The 17,500-nt window shown below is 39.1% G+C and overlaps 1 protein-coding gene across 1 annotated transcript in view; it reads right to left on the bottom strand.

Annotated features, from left to right (window-relative positions):
• Positions 1–6,527: 6,527 nt before the first annotated feature.
• LOC133617990 (uncharacterized) overlaps positions 6,528–17,500 on the bottom strand; it is a 152,400-nt gene continuing 141,427 nt past the window's right edge. The window contains exon 6 of the mRNA XM_061978433.1: positions 6,528–7,056. Coding sequence (XP_061834417.1) covers positions 6,644–7,056 — 413 coding nt within the window. The 3' untranslated portion in view covers positions 6,528–6,643. The remainder of the gene's footprint in view (positions 7,057–17,500) is intronic.

Here is a 17,500-nt window from a genome sequence, read left to right as displayed (position 1 = left end):
TGTCAAAGAAACTTTAGTTTTTTTATGGCAATATTTTCCCCCATAAAATATTTTTAAACTGGAATTTTTAGATGTGAAATAATTGGAACCTTGTATAAGTTAATAATTCATAACCTTGATGGTCATTCATTATTAGCCCGCAAACAACTTACCAACAATTTGTGTTATTAGAGTCAACATTGCAACTTTTTCTTGTTACATTTCACCCATATGCTCTTTTATTCACTTTTTAAAGGCCGAGTTTCTAGAATGTGCCGCGGGCCACACTTTGGACACCCCTGATCTGCACACTGTACGTGTTATCACAGAGTCCAAGTCACGCGGGTGAAACCAGCGGACGCAGTCCGAGTGCTTTGTCCGAAACGGCGAAAACGTTTGTTCGCCGTATCAAGTCTCGACACGTCTAAAATTAAAGTCGGTGTTGAAAAGCCGTCATGGTGAACGTCTATATTTGTCACGGCATCTCACAACACACTGTTGACTGACATGTAAACAAGGACGCCGTAGACACGTGTTTACATGGAGGTCAGCTATGTGTGCGCTTGTATTTCTAGCCTTCTTGAGACACGAAGAAGGAAAAGTATCTTCCTTATGAGGAGGTGTGAACAAGTGATGACATAAATCAATAACGTTGCATCTAATAGACAATGTCTCATTTGTGGTGACATCTATCAACATGAGGGTGGTCCCAAAAAGGAGGGATTTTTTAAATTGACCGCTTTTAAAAGTGCTCCCCCTCTGGTCAACATATGAAATAACAAGTGTGTGTAAGAAATTGAAATGCGCCCCCTTTGGCCAAAATGAATTCAAAAAATTAAAATAAACATGTATATAAAGACATACTGTAATAACTTGAAGTAAACAATGAAGATTAAAAAACAATTACAAAGAAAAAATCCCCCCCCTCAAAAAAAAATTCACTAAAAGCAGTCTTTTTCTCACAATGTGTCGACTTTTTTTTTTTTTTTCTAAATTGGGAACAATTTCTCTTATTCTTTCTGTTTCTGTAATATTGCAATATTTTCTTGTAAAATTATTACTTTTTTTTATGTAAAATTATTACTTTTTAATGCAAAATGCCGACATTTGTCATATCGAAGGTCTGACTTTTATCACAAAATATTGCCAATTTTTTTGTTGTTCATGTAAAATAGTGACATTTTTAGAGTAAAATTATGACTTTAGTCATAATTTTGCCAAGTAAAATTCCGATTATTATTATAATATTGCCAACATTTTGAGGTTTTCTTATAAAATTGTGACTTTTGTCGAGTAAAATTAGAACTGTTTTCATAAAATTGTCAACATTTTAAGCTTTTCTTGTAAAATTGCGACTGTTGTTGAGTAAAATTCCAACTTTTATCATAATATTGCACAAATGTTCCGTTTTTCTTGTAAAATTTTGACTTGCGTTGAGTAAAATTACAACCTTTATTATAATACTGACAAAAGTTTTTCTTGTGAAATTCCAACTCATTTTTCACAACAAGCTTTTTTATATGTGCATAGTATGTATATATTATTAATGTTGTAAATACACTTCTTTATATATCTAGAAAGGCTGGTCCTAAAGAGGGAGGCATTTTTCTCAGGTCTCAAGAAGGTAACAAATACAAGAATGTGTGTGTGTGTGTGTGTGTGTGTGTGTGTGTGTGTGTGTGTGCGTGTGTGTGTGTGTGTGTGTGTGTGTGTGTGTGTGTGTGTGTGTGTGTGTTGATGGTGGTGAAATCAAAATGAGGGTGGTCCCAAAAAAGGAGGGATTTTTTAAATTGACCGCTTTTAAAAGTGCTCCCCCTCTGGTCAACTATGAAATAACAAGTGTGTGTAAGAAGCTGAAATGCGCCCCCTTTGGCCAAAATTTAAAAAACATTTTTTTGTAATTTAAATATGTATATAGAGACATACTGTAATAACTAGAAGTAAATAATGAAGATTTAAAAAACAATTACAAAAATATATTTTTTTAATTAACTAAAAGCTTACCTTTTTATATTTGCATAGCGTCACTTTTAAAAGTGCTCCCCCTCTGGCCAACATATGAAATAACAAGTGTGTGTACGGAATTTAAATGCGCCCCCTTTGGCCAAAATATCCATCCATCCATTTTCTACCGCTTATTCCCTTTGGGGTCGCGGGGGGCGCTGGAGCCTATCTCAGCTACAATCGGGCGGAAGGCGGGGTACACCCTGGACAAGTCGCCACCTCATCGCAGTTGGCCAAAATAAAAAAATATATATATTTTTAAAAATATGTATATAGAGACATACTGTAATAAGTAGAAGTAAATAATTAAGATTTAAAAGCCAATTACAATTTTTTAATATTTTTTAAATTAACTAAAAAGTTAAAGTTAAAGTTAAAGTACCCACGATTGTCACAGCTTACCTTTTTATATTTGCATAGCATCACTTTTAAAAGTGGTCCCCCTCTGGCCAACATATGAAATAACAAGTGTGTGTAAAAGTTTGAAGTTCGCCCCCTCTGGCCAACATATGAAATAACAAGTGTGTTAGAAATTGAAATGTGCCCCCTTTGGCCAAAATTAAAAATTATTATTATTATTAATTTTAAATATGTATATAGAGACGTACTGTAATAACTAGAAGTAAATAATGAATATTTAAAAAACAATTACATTTTTTTTTAAATTAACTAAAAGCTTACCTTTTTATATTTGCATAGTGTCACTTTTAAAAGTGCTCCCCCTCTGGTCAACATATGAAATAACAAGTGTGTGTAAAAAATTTCAAGTGCTCCCCCTCTGGCCAACATATGAAATAACAAGTGTGTGTAAGGAATTTAAATGCGCCCCCTTTGGCCAAAATTAAAAAAAAATTTTTTTTTTTTTAAATATGTATATAGAGACATACTGTAATAAGTAGAAGTAAATAATTAAGATTTAAAAACCAATTACAATTTTTTAATATTTTTTAAATTAACTAAAAAGTTAAAGTTAAAGAACCCATGATTGTCACAGCTTACCTTTTTATATTTGCATAGTGTCACTTTTAAAAGTGCTCCCCCTCTGGTCAACATATGAAATAACAAGTGTGTGTAAGAAGCTGAAATGCGCCCCCTTTGGCCAAAATTTAAAAAACATTTTTTGTAATTTAAATATGTATATAGAGACATACTGTAATAACTAGAAGTAAATAATGAAGATTTAAAAAGCAATTACAAAAATGTTTTTTTTAAATTAACTAAAAGCTTACCTTTTTATATTTGCAGCGTCACTTTTAAAAGTGCTCCCCCTCTGGTCAACATATGAAATAACAAGTGTGTGTAAAAATTTGAAGTGCTCCCCCTCTGGCCAACATATGAAATAACAAGTGTGTGTAAGGAATTTAAATGGGCTCCCTTTGGCCAAAATGTAAAAAAAACTATTATTTTTTTTAAATATGTATATAGAGACATACTGTAATAACTAGAAGTAAATAATTAAGATTTAAAAAACAATTACAATTTTTTAATATTTTTTAAATTAACTAAAAAGTCAAAGTTAAAGTACCCACGATTGTCACAGCTTACCTTTTTATATTTGCATAGTGTCACTTTTAAAAGCGCTCCCCCTCTGGTCAACATATGAAATAACAAGTGCGTGTAAAAGTTTGAAGTGCGCCCCCTCTGGCCAACATATGAAATAACAAGTGTGTGTAAAGAATTTAAATGCGCTCCCTTTGGCCAAAATGTAAAAAAAACAATTATTTTTTAAATATGTATATAGAGACATACTGTAATAACTAGAAGTAAATAATTAAGATTTAAAAACCAATTACAATTTTTTAAATATTTTTTAAATTAACTAAAAAGTTAAAGTTAAAGTACCCACGATTGTCACAGCTTACCTTTTTATATTTGCATAGTGTCACTTTTAAAAGTGCTCCCCCTCTGGTCAACATATGAAATAACAAGTGTGTGTAAAAATTTTAAGTGCTTCCCCCTCTGGCCAACATATGAAATAACAAGTCTGTGTAAGGAATTTAAATGCACTCCCTTTGGCCAAAATTTAAGAAAACAATTATTATTTTTAAATATGTATATAGAGACATACTGTAATAACTAGAAGTAAATAATTAAGATTTAAAAACCAATTAAAATGTTTTAATATTTTTTAAATTAACTAAAAAGTCAAAGTTAAAGTACCCACGATTGTCACAGCTTACCTTTTTATATTTGCATAGTGTCACTTTTAAAAGTGGTCCTCCTCTGGCCAACATATGAAATAACAAGTGCGTGTAAAAGTTTGAAGTGCGCCCCCTCTGGTCAACATATGAAATAACAAGTGTGTGTAAGAAATTGAAATGCGCCCCCTTTGGCCAAAATTAAAAATTATTATTATTATTATTTTTTAATATGTATATAGAGACATACTGTAATAACTAGAAGTAAATAATTAAAATTTAAAAACCAATTACAATTATTTTAATATTTTTTAAATTAACTAAAAAGTTAATTTAAAAACTTAACTTTTTTAAAGTACCCACGATTGTCACAGCTTACCTTTTTATATTTGCATAGTGTCACTTTTAAAAGTGGTCCTCCTCTGGTCAACATATGAAATAACAAGTGTGTGTAAAAGTTTTAAGTGCTCCCCCTCTGGCCAACATATGAAATAACAAGTGTGTGTAAGGAATTTAAATGCGCTCCCTTTGGCCAAAATGTAAAAAAACAATTATTTTTTAAAATATGTATATAGAGACATACTGTAATAACTAGAAGTAAATAATTAAGATTTAAAAAACAATTACAATTTTTTAATATTTTTTAAATTAACTAAAAAGTTAAAGTTAAAGTTAAAGTACCCACGATTGTCACAGCTTACCTTTTTATATTTGCATAGTGTCACTTTTAAAAGCGCTCCCCCTCTGGTCAACATATGAAATAACAAGTGCGTGTAAAAGTTTGAAGTGCGCCCCCTCTGGCCAACATATGAAATAACAAGTGTGTGTAAAGAATTTAAATGCGCTCCCTTTGGCCAAAATGTAAAAAAACAATTATTTTGTAAATATGTATATAGAGACATACTGTAATAACTAGAAGTAAATAATTAAGATTTAAAAACCAATTACAATTTTTAAAATATTTTTTAAATTAACTAAAAAGTTAAAGTTAAAGTACCCACGATTGTCACAGCTTACCTTTTTATATTTGCATAGTGTCACTTTTAAAAGTGCTCCCCCTCTGGTCAACATATGAAATAACAAGTGTGTGTAAAAATTTTAAGTGCTTCCCCCTCTGGCCAACATATGAAATAACAAGTGTGTGTAAGGAATTTAAATGCACTCCCTTTGGCCAAAATTTAAGAAAACAATTATTATTTTTAAATATGTATATAGAGACATACTGTAATAACTAGAAGTAAATAATTAAGATTTAAAAACCAATTTAAATGTTTTAATATTTTTTAAATTAACTAAAAAGTCAAAGTTTAAGTACCCACGATTGTCACAGCTTACCTTTTTATATTTGCATAGTGTCACTTTTAAAAGTGGTCCTCCTCTGGCCAACATATGAAATAACAAGTGCGTGTAAAAGTTTGAAGTGCGCCCCCTCTGGTCAACATATGAAATAACAAGTGTGTGTAGAAATTTTGGCCAAAATTAAAAATTATTATTATTATTTTTTTAAATATGTATATAGAGACATAACTAGAAGTAAATAATGAAGATTTAACAACCAATTATATATATATATATTTTTTTAATTAACTAAAAGCTTACCTTTTTATATTTGCATAGTGTCACTTTTAAAAGAGCTCCCCATCTGGTCAACATATGAAATAACAAGTGTGTAAAAAATTGAAATGCACTCCCTTTGACCAAAATTAATTAAAAAAAAATATATATATGTATATAGAGATATATTGTAATAACTTGAAGTAAATAATGAAGATTAAAAACCAATTACAAAAAAAAATTAAAATAACTAAAAGTTTAACTTTTTTATATTTGCAAAGTATGTATATATTATTAATTTTGTAAATACAAATCTTTATATATCTAGAAATGGTGGTCCTAAAGAGGCATTTTTCGTAGGTCTCAAGAAGGTAAGAAATACAAGAATGTGTGTGTCTTGACCCCCCAGTGTGACGGCGAGCTGCCAGGTAGACTTGTGTCACATGGTGAGAGCAACATTGGGTCTTATAAAGACCGACCTAAATCCGCACGGGAGGCACGTGGAAGCATTTGGTCGTGAAGGCCACGGTCGAGGCTGCGTGGACGGGCCCCCGGTGCACAAAGCAAGGCCCGCTTGGAGGTGGAAGAACTGCAGAACAGGGGGGGGCCCTTTTTAGCTGTCCCGATACTTTTGAACGGAGGCGAGAAGACAAACCTGGAGCCTGGTAAAGTTACAGCGGCTTGACGTCCGGTTGCCATGCCAACCAAACATGTGAAAACATCAGCAATAAGGGGTGTCCTTCAAAGTCTTGCCCGAGGGGGTCTGCGCTTTGGCGGAGGAGTCAAAGCAGGCCGCTCTAAATCCAGACAATCCTCACGGCTTTGTGGCCTCCCTCCAGGAGCAACTCTGGCCAGCCTCCGGGCTTTTGAGAAGAGCTCGAGTGTCCCTCGGCTCTTTATTCTGTCTTTGTGAGGACCGCCGCACTCCGGTCCCGGTGAAAGGTTCCGTAGAAGCGTCCGCCGCCTGGTCAGCCCACGCATCTGCAGTCGGCCGCGGAGAGCCACCTGATGGTCTGCCACATGGTGTGGGCGTCCATGAAGGACACGGTCTCGTAGCGGCTGGGCCGGCAGCACGGCTGGCTGCTGACCTTGCGCCCGGAGACGCTCCCCTGGGCCACCAAGGCCTTCAGCGCCAGGTCGTAGTTCCCGCGGACGCCGTGGCACGAGCCCACGCAGTACTTGAAGAGGACGATCTCGTCCGAGTCGTAGCCCAGGCCGAGGTCGCGCACTCGCATTTGCCTCTTCTCCAGCCGGCAGTCCAGGCTGCTCTTGGTCCTCTTGCGCTTCCGCCGGGAAGTCCGGCTCAGGTCCGTGTCGTGAGGGAAACGCCGCCACCTGCTCTGATGCGGCGCGTCCTCTTCCTGCAGCGGCGTCCATTCTTCTAGAACACACACACCACACGTCTGCTTTTAAAATGCTAATTACTACTTCCCACCAGCAGGGAGACCTCGTAACTGTGTGAGAGACACCAGATGTCAAGATGAGTGTGAATTTTTTTTTTTTTTTTTTCATGGAATACTAGTTTATTCACTTTAAAGCCAAGCACATGTTTTGTTTGGCGCATTTTAGCTGCTTGATATTTCGAATTTATTAAAAAACTTTAAGGAGGTCGTCACGGAAATAAACAAGGTAGGGGTCGAATTTACTCTTAATAACCAATTGTAATAATTAATAATTAAATATTATATATTAATTATATATATATATATAAACACACACATATATACAAAAATATGCATATACATATATGGATATACATATATATATTTACTCTTAATAACCAATTGTAAAAATGAATAATTAAAAATTATATATTAATTATATATATACAGGTAAAAGCCAGTAAATTTGAATATTTTGAAAAACTTGATTTATTTCAGTAATTGCATTCAAAAGGTGTAACTTGTACATTATATTTATTCATTGCACACAGACTGATGCATTCAAATGTTTATTTCATTTAATTTTGATGATTTGAAGTGGCAACAAATGAAAATCCAAAATTCCGTGTGTCACAAAATTAGAATATTACTTAAGGCTAATACAAAAAAGGGATTTTTAGAAATGTTGGCCAACTGAAAAGTATGAAAATGAAAAATATGAGCATGTACAATACTCAATACTTGGTTGGAGCTCCTTTTGCCTCAATTACTGCGTTAATGCGGCGTGGCATGGAGTCGATGAGTTTCTGGCACTGCTCAGGTGTTATGAGAGCCCAGGTTGCTCTGATAGTGGCCTTCAACTCTTCTGCGTTTTTGGCTCTGGCATTCTGCATCTTCCTTTTCACAATACCCCACAGATTTTCTATGGGGCTAAGGTCAGGGGAGTTGGCGGGCCAATTTAGAACAGAAATACCATGGTCCGTAAACCAGGCACGGGTAGATTTTGCGCTGTGTGCAGGCGCCAAGTCCTGTTGGAACTTGAAATCTCCATCTCCATAGAGCAGGTCAGCAGCAGGAAGCATGAAGTGCTCTAAAACTTGCTGGTAGACGGCTGCGTTGACCCTGGATCTCAGGAAACAGAGTGGACCGACACCAGCAGATGACATGGCACCCCAAACCATCACCCAACCATGCAAATTTTGCATTTCCTTTGGAAATCGAGGTCCCAGAGTCTGGAGGAAGACAGGAGAGGCACAGGATCCACGTTGCCTGAAGTCTAGTGTAAAGTTTCCACCATCAGTGATGGTTTGGGGTGCCATGTCATCTGCTGGTGTCGGTCCACTCTGTTTCCTGAGATCCAGGGTCAACGCAGCCGTCTACCAGCAAGTTTTAGAGCACTTCATGCTTCCTGCTGCTGACCTGCTCTATGGAGATGGAGATTTCAAGTTCCAACAGGACTTGGCGCCTGCACACAGCGCAAAATCTACCCGTGCCTGGTTTACGGACCATGGTATTTCTGTTCTAAATTGGCCCGCCAACTCCCCTGACCTTAGCCCCATAGAAAATCTGTGGGGTATTGTGAAAAGGAAGATGCAGAATGCCAGACCCAAAAACGCAGAAGAGTTGAAGGCCACTATCAGAGCAACCTGGGCTCTCATAACACCTGAGCAGTGCCAGAAACTCATCGACTCCATGCCACGCCGCATTAACGCAGTAATTGAGGCAAAAGGAGCTCCAACCAAGTATTGAGTATTGTACATGCTCATATTTTTCATTTTCATACTTTTCAGTTGGCCAACATTTCTAAAAATCCCTTTTTTGTATTAGCCTTAAGTAATATTCTAATTTTGTGACACGGAATTTTGGATTTTCATTTGTTGCCACTTCAAATCATCAAAATTAAATGAAATAAACATTTGAATGCATCAGTCTGTGTGCAATGAATAAATATAATGTACAAGTTACACCTTTTGAATGCAATTACTGAAATAAATCAAGTTTTTCAAAATATTCTAATTTACTGGCTTTTACCTGTATATACACACATATATATATATATATATATATATATATATATATATATATATACACATATATATATATAAATATATTAGGGGTGTGGGAAAAAAATCGATTCAAATTCGAATGTCGATTCTCGCGTTGTGCGATTCAGAATCGATTGTCGTTTTTAAAAAATTGATTTTTTTTCAAATTTATTTATTATTTATTTTTTAATGAATCTATCCAACAAAACATTATACAGCAATACCATAACAATGCAATCCAATTCCAAAAGCAAAGCCGACCCAGCAACACTCAGAAGTGCAATAAACAGAGCAATTGAGAGGAGACACAAACACCACACTGTCATGTCTGTGTGACCATGTTTTTGTTTTGGTCATGTACGGTTTTGTTTTTGGACTTTTTTGTGCACTTTTGTTTTGTCACCATAGCAACCATTAGTTTTCACCTGTCACGTCACGCACCTGTTTCACGTTTTGAGTCACGCACCTGTTTTTGTTAATCATGTCTGTAGTATTTAAGTTCATTGCTTTCAGTTTGTCTTTCTGGTGACATCCCACAATTATGTTATGCACATTTCTGACACTTGATTTCATGTCCATCGTTCATGCTGCTCCTTTTAGTCCATGCCAAGTAAGTTTTTGTTTATTAATGCTATAGTCTTTTGGTTTCATAGTTTGTTCTCCGCCACTGTGCGCGCTTTTCGTTTGTACTTTTATTTTGATATATTAAATAAATCATGTATTTACATTCCCGTCTCGCCCGAGCCAACTTTCCGTTGCATTCCGGAAAAGCAAACACCCAGGACCAAGTCATGACACACACAGAACAAAGCAAAAGTAGTGAAACAAAAATGAATATTATCAACAACAGTATCAATATTAGTTACAATTTCAACATAGCAGTGATTAAAGATCCCTCATTGACATTATCATTAGACATTTATAAAAAAGAACAATAGTGTCACAGTGGCTTACACTTGCATCACATCAAGGATATTTTCCCGATTCAAAAGGATTGTCTATTCATTCAATGTCATGTCTGTGTAATCATGTTTTGTCTTAGTCATGTTTTGTTTAGTAATTGGACTCTTTAGTTTCTGGCTTTTCACTCCCTTGTCTTGTTTCCATGATTACCCCATTAGTTTCACCTGTTCCACGTTTGGACTCATTGTGCACTCTTGTTTGTCACCATAGCAACCCATTAGTTTTCACCTGTCACGTCACGCACCTGTTTCACGTTTTGAGTCACGCACCTGTTTTCGTTAATCATGTCTGTAGTATTTAAGTTCATTGTTTTTCAGTTTGTCTTTCTGGTGACATCTGTCAAGACTTGGACTAAAGCTTGGTTTGTTCTCCCGAGGTGCAAAAGATTTGGACTATACGTGGCGTGAAGGGGAATACATGATTTATTTAAACACTAAAACTACAAAAAAAAAAGTACAAACGAAAAGCGCGCACAGTGGCGGAGAAACGACTTGGCTATGAAAACAAATACTTGCACAAAGGCAAAAACTATGAACAACAAAAAACACTAACTGTGGCTTAATAAACAAAAACGTACTTGGCATGGAACCGGCATGAAAAAAGAGCAGCAAGGATCATAAGGGTGTGGAGAGTGTGCAGAAGCATAAATATGGGCATGTCACCAGAAAGACAAACTGAAAACACTGAACTTAAATACTACAGACATGATTAACGAAAACAGGTGCGTGACTCAAAACGTGAAACAGGTGCGTGACATGACAGGTGAAAACTAATGGGTTGCTATGGTGACAAACAAGAGTGCACAATGAGTCCAAACGTGAAACAGGTGAAACTAATGGGGTAATCATGGAAACAAGACAAGGGAGTGAAAAGCCAGAAACTAAAGAGTCCAATAACTAAACAAAACATGACTAAGACAAAACATGATTACACAGACATGACATTGAATGAATAGACAATCCTTTTGAATCGGGAAAATATCCTTTTTGAATCGAGCATCGCGTTGAATCGAAAAAAAAAATCGATTTTGAATCGAATCGTGACCCCAAGAATCGATATTGAATCGAATCGTGCGACACCGAAAGATTCGCAGCCCTAATATATATGCATATACATAAACACATATATATTTATATACATACATACATATATATATATATATATATATATATATATATATATATATATATATATATATATATATATTAGGGGTGTAACGGTACGTGTATTTGTATTGAACCGTTTCGGTACGGGGGTTTCGGTTCGGTTCGGAGGTGTACCGAAAGAGTTTCCACACGGACATATTAAGTAGCCACCTAAGCTAAAGTCTTAACAAGCTGCTCCGCTTTCTGCCTCCGTCTTCTACACAGCAAATCAAATCAACTTTATTTATAGAGCACATTTAAAATTTACCACAGGGGTAGCCAAAGTGCTGTACAATGAACAGGTTAAAAGATAAAACGAGTACCGAGCAAACACAACACAACACAAACAGAACACGATAAAAAAAAAAAAAAATTAAAATAGAATTAATAAAAACATAAAAACATAAAAACAGGATCACAGCAGGTGTATTATGGGGCGCCATTGCAGGATGGATATCACTCAGTGTTAAAAGCCATGGAATAAAAGTATGTTTTTAAGAGAGATTTAAAAACAGGAAGAGAGGAGGCTTGTCTAACACTCAGGGGTAGGTCGTTCCAGAGCTTGGGAGCAGCAACGGCGAAAGCTCTGTCACCTCTAAGCTTCAGCCTTGTGTCAGGGACCGTCAACAGCAGCTGATCGGCTGATCTTAAGGATCGGGTGGGGCAGTAAGGCTGAAGGAGGTCGGAGAGATAGGTTGGCGCGAGGTTGTTTAGACATTTAAAAACAAATAAAAGGAGTTTAAAATGTATTCGGTAACGCACAGGGAGCCAGTGAAGGGACGCTAAAATAGGGGTGATGTGCTCACGTCTGCGGGTCTGTGTTAGCAGACGAGCAGCAGAGTTCTGCACGAGCTGCAGGCGGGCGAGGGAGGCCTGGCTAATGCCAACATACAGGGCATTACAGTAATCAAGACGAGTCGAGATAAAAGCGTGGATTAATTTCTCAAGATCATGTCTTGATAGAAGCGGTTTCACTTTCGCTATTTGGCGTAATTGATAAAAGCTTTTTTGAACGACGCTGCTGATTTGTTTTTCGAATTTAAAATCTGAGTCAAACTTTACCCCCAGGTTTGTGACAGAGTCGCTGAGATACGGGGTCAGAGTGCCGAGGTCAACGTTGGGGGAGGGAGAGCGACTTGGACCGAACAACATGACTTCTGTTTTGTCTTCATTTAGGCTCAGGAAGTTAGCTGAAAGCCAGACTTTGATGTCGTGCAGGCAGTCAATAAGACGTTGAACCGTGTTATTTTGTGCCATGGGAAAATAAATCTGGCAATCATCGGCATAAAAATGAAATGCAATACTGTACTTCCTAAAAATAGAACCAAGGGGGAGAAGGTAAAGCGCAAATAAAATTGGGGCAAGGATTGAGCCCTGGGGGACCCCATGTGGTAAAGGAGCTGTGGACGACATAAAACTGTCTACTTTTACACAAAAACTCCTGTCGGTTAGGTACGACCGGAACCAGTTGAGGGCGGCGCCCTTAATGCCCACACAGTTCTCAAGACGAGTGATTAAGGTGGCGTGGAACGCAGCAGACAGATCTAAAAGCACCAGGACAACATATTTACCAGAATCAGTGGACAGGAGGATATCGTTAAAAACTTTTAGAAGCGCTGACTCTGTGCTGTGGAGGGCTTTAAAACCGGACTGGAACAGCTCAGTGATACCATTATCCTCTAAGAAGGGCAACAACTGACTGTAGACAACCTTCTCTAATATTTTGGAAATGTATGGAAGATTAGAGATAGGTCTGAAGTTAGAGAGGAGAGAGGGGTCGAGGCTGGGTTTTTTAAGTAGAGGTCGTACCACTGCATGTTTAAACTCTACTGGAACTATTCCACACCCACACAACCATCTGATTGGTTACACGCAGAGTGGTAACAGCCAATCAGCAGTGCGTATTCAGAGCGCATGTAGTCAGTGCTTAGCGTTTAGCAGGTAATCATCAGGCAGCGGACTCTCCCCAAATGATAATAAACACCTCCCAGTCAACTACTAGTAACATCACTATGAGCCCGTTGACCTTCTAGAAACTTAAACTGCAGCTCAGCTCGCTCATAGTCCTGGCTTGAGGTGAAGGCTAATTCGCTTTTAGCGTAACGTTAGCTCATTTTGCGGTGTGTGTGTGTGTTACGGACATCAAAGCCCTGTCTGTCTGTTATTTCACTTTACCTTTTTCTGTGTTGATTGAGCTGTGTTGAAGCAGCAAAAAAGGACATTATGTTAAATGAAGAGTTTCTGTCTCTTATAGTTGATATAATAATGTAAGTGCATCATTAAGAACTCCATGGTGTTCAGGGGTGAATAGTCTCTCCCATTGCTATTGTACTATTTTTTCAGCTATGGTTACATCAATCATTAGTAATGCAGCAGCCTAGTTTTGAATGGCAGGGTCCCTGCTATCACATGTTGATACAAATATAACATTTACATAAACAATCAACTACAGGCTTCCCAAATGCTGTAATAAATTAAGCATGATGAGTTGACTTGAAACTGTTTAATGTTGCACTTTTTATATGTAGAAGCATTTTATTTAATCTGAGCTACAACATGAGGCAGTTTAATGTTGATTAACGTGGGCAGAATTATTATAGTGTTCCCAATGTTAAAAGTATAAAGCCATTGTTTACAAATTTGGTAAATAAATAACCAAAAAATGTATATAACACGATAAGTAATGAATAATTCCGCTGGTAATCACAGTGTTAAAAATAACGTTCAAAATATACAACACCCTCGTACATTGTAATCCATCCATCCGTTTTCTACTGCACCTGTTGGAATAATTGTTTGTAAGTTATCACAAAAGAAACGTTGTATTATGAATGCTGTCTTTCGAGGCCTAACAAGAGGAAGAAGGCTCGTGAAACGCCACTGTGATTTCAACACGGACAGATAACAGGATCTGCTCAACTTCCAGAGGAACTCTCTTTGAAGTGTTAAACGAACTCTCTCTGAAGTATTTCACAAACTCTCTTCCAACTATTTGGTAACCGAGGTCAACGCTATTTACGACCCGCTGCCCTCTTGAAGTCACTGTGGTCAGGAGACGGGAGGGGTTATCCATTGTCCTCCAACACCTGCCCCAGCTGGATCCAGGAAGAGCCCAAGCCCGAGAAATCCTCTTCTTGGACTTCAATGAGACCGAAAACAATGACTGTTTTACATACTTCCCATTCCTGCTGTGACATGTGTTGGTGCGTGAACATTGAACATCTGAATAAATGAGGAGACGAAAACCTTCTTGGTCAGAGCGTGGTGCAGGACTGTACAGAGAGTGCAGTGGCCATGTCTCTCCTCAATATTGAGTCCAAATTGAATTCTGTCTCTGTTTGATTCCTTGCCTTTTGTCTTGTTTAATAGATGTCCTCAGTGTTTGAACGTGACAGCACCTGTTCAAGAAGTCGCATTAATTATTTATTGTTGGTTAGCTTCAGAATAACAATGTTATTAAAAACAACAAGAGACTTATTGTACTCTAAAAATGTTGGTCTTACTTAAAAAATGCACGCATTTAGTTGTGTTCAGTGTTAAAAAATATTATATGGCCCTCACGGAGTGCATTATTTTTTTAACATGCCTCAAAACAGCAGCTTAGAATTTGGGATATGCTCTCCCTGAGAGAGCATGAGGAGGTTGAGGTCGGCAGGGTTTGTATTGTAGCGTCCCGGAAGAGTTAGTGCTGCAAGGGCTTCTGGGTATTTGTTTTTGTTGTGTTACGGTGTCTATCTGTGTTGGCCCTGCGATGAGGTGGCGACTTGTCCAGGGTGTACCCCGCCTTCCGCCCGATTGTAGCTGAGATAGGCTCCAGAGCCCCCCGCGACTCCAAAAGGGATAAGCGGTAAAAAATGGATGGATGTTGTTTTCTTACTGTACCGAAAATGAACCGAACCGTGACCTCTAAACCGAGGTACGTACCGTACCGAAATTTTTGTGTACCGTTACACCCCTAATATATATATGCATATACATATATATGTATCAAAGTGTGCGCACACACAAAGCCAAACACACGGGTTGAAATTGCCGTGTGTTGCGTAAAACTGCGGGCTAAAACAAAAAAGGGATGGTCGAGCATCAGGAAGGTGAGGAAGAAGATGGATGTACATCGTCAAAACAACCAGTGTATAAAAACACCACCGGACCCCACATCCCGAAACACAACGCTCGGTGCCAGCGGACCAAATGATGTAATCGTTTAAATGTAGACATGCTGTCACGTTCAAACACTGAGGACATCTATTAAACAAGACAAAAGGCAAGGAATCAAACAGAGACAGAATTCAATTTGGACTCAATATTGAGGAGAGACATGGCCACTGCACTCTCTGTACAGTCCTGCACCACGCTCTGACCAAGAAGGTTTTCGTCTCCTCTTTTAATTCAGATGTTCAATGTTCACGCACCAACACATGTCTCAGCAGGAATGGGAAGTATGTAAAACAGTCATTGTTTTCGGTCGCTTTGAAGACCAAGAAGTGGGATTTCTCGGGCTTGGGCTCTTCCTGGATCCAGCTGGGGCAGGTGTTGGAGGACAATGGATAACCCCCTCCCGTCTCCTGACCACAGTTGCTTCAAAAGGGCAGCGGGTCGTAAATAGCGTTGACTTCAAAGAGAGTTCGTTTAACACTTCAAAGAGAGTTCCTCTGGAAGTTGAGCAGATCCTGCCATCTGTCCGTGTTGAAATCACAGTGGCGTTTTACGAGCCTTCTTCCTCTTGTTAGGCCTCGAAAGACAGCATTGATCTTCTCATCAGGAACATAATGTAATATAATGTTTCTTTTGTGATAACTTACAAACAATTATTCCAACACATGCCAGCATAGACTTTGACTCTTGTTCAATCACTCAATGTATTATTAGAACACGGGAAAGCTGCTGTCCATCTGACATGGCCAAGGAGTCTCATTGTGACAGCATTAGGTGGCAAAATTAATAAATGAGGAAGCAGTGCTTGGGGAGTCTGTGGTGGGCTCTCCTATTTCTGGGGCTGAGGTTGCTGAGGTAGTTAAAAAGCTCCTCGGTGGCAAGGCCCCGGGGGTAGATGAGATCCGCCCGGAGTTCCTTAAGGCTCTGGATGCTGTGGGGCTGTCTTGGTTGACAAGACTCTGCAGCATCGCGTGGACATCAGGGGCGGTACCACTGGATTGGCAGACCGGGGTGGTGGTTCCTCTCTTTAAGAAGGGGAACCGGAGGGTGTGTTCTAACTATCGTGGGATCACACTCCTCAGCCTTCCCGGTAAGGTCTATTCAGGTGTACTGGAGAGGAGGCTACGCCGGATAGTCGAACCTCGGATTCAGGAGGAACAGTGTGGTTTTCGTCCTGGTCGTGGAACTGTGGACCAGCTCTATACTCTCGGCAGGGTCCTTGAGGGTGCATGGGAGTTTGCCCAACCAGTCTACATGTGTTTTGTAGACTTGGAGAAGGCATTCGACCGTGTCCCTCGGGAAGTCCTGTGGGGAGTGCTCAGAGAGTACGGGGTATCGGACTGTCTGATTGTGGCAGTCCGCTCCCTGTATGATCAGTGCCAGAGCTTGGTCCGCATTGCCGGTAGTAAGTCGGACACGTTTCCAGTGAGGGTTGGACTCCGCCAAGGCTGCCCTTTGTCACCGATTCTGTTCATAACTTTTATGGACAGAATTTCTAGGCGCAGTCAAGGCGTTGAGGGGATCTGGTTTGGTGGCTGCAGGATTAGGTCTCTGCTTTTTGCAGATGATGTGGTCCTGATGGCTTCATCTGGCCAGGATCTTCAGCTCTCACTGGATCGGTTCGCAGCCGAGTGTGAAGCGACCGGGATGAGAATCAGCACCTCCAAGTCCGAGTCCATGGTTCTCGCCCGGAAAAGGGTGGAGTGCCATCTCCGGGTTGGGGAGGAGATCTTGCCCCAAGTGGAGGAGTTCAAGTACCTCGGAGTCTTGTTCACGAGTGAGGAAAGAGTGGATCGCGAGATCGACAGGCGGATCGGTGCGGCGTCTTCAGTAATGCGGACGCTGTATCGGTCCGTTGTGGTGAAGAAGGAGCTGAGCCAGAAGGCAAAGCTCTCAATTTATCGGTCGATCTACGTTCCCATTCTCACCTATGGTCATGAGCTTTGGGTTATGACCGAAAGGACAAGATCACGGGTACAAGCGGCCCAAATGAGTTTGGGTCTCTCCCTTAGAGATAGGGTGAGAAGCTCTGTCATCCGGGGGGAGCTCAAAGTAAAGCCACTGCTCCTCCACATGGAGAGGAGCCAGAGGAGGTGGTTCGGGCATCTGGTCAGGATGCCACCCGAACGCCTCCC

This window comes from Nerophis lumbriciformis, linkage group LG18, assembly GCF_033978685.3.
Source record: "Nerophis lumbriciformis linkage group LG18, RoL_Nlum_v2.1, whole genome shotgun sequence".
Classification (NCBI taxonomy): Eukaryota; Metazoa; Chordata; class Actinopteri; order Syngnathiformes; family Syngnathidae; genus Nerophis; species Nerophis lumbriciformis.
Note: the sequence above shows the minus strand (reverse complement) of the source record. Positions and strands in the feature narration are given on the sequence as shown.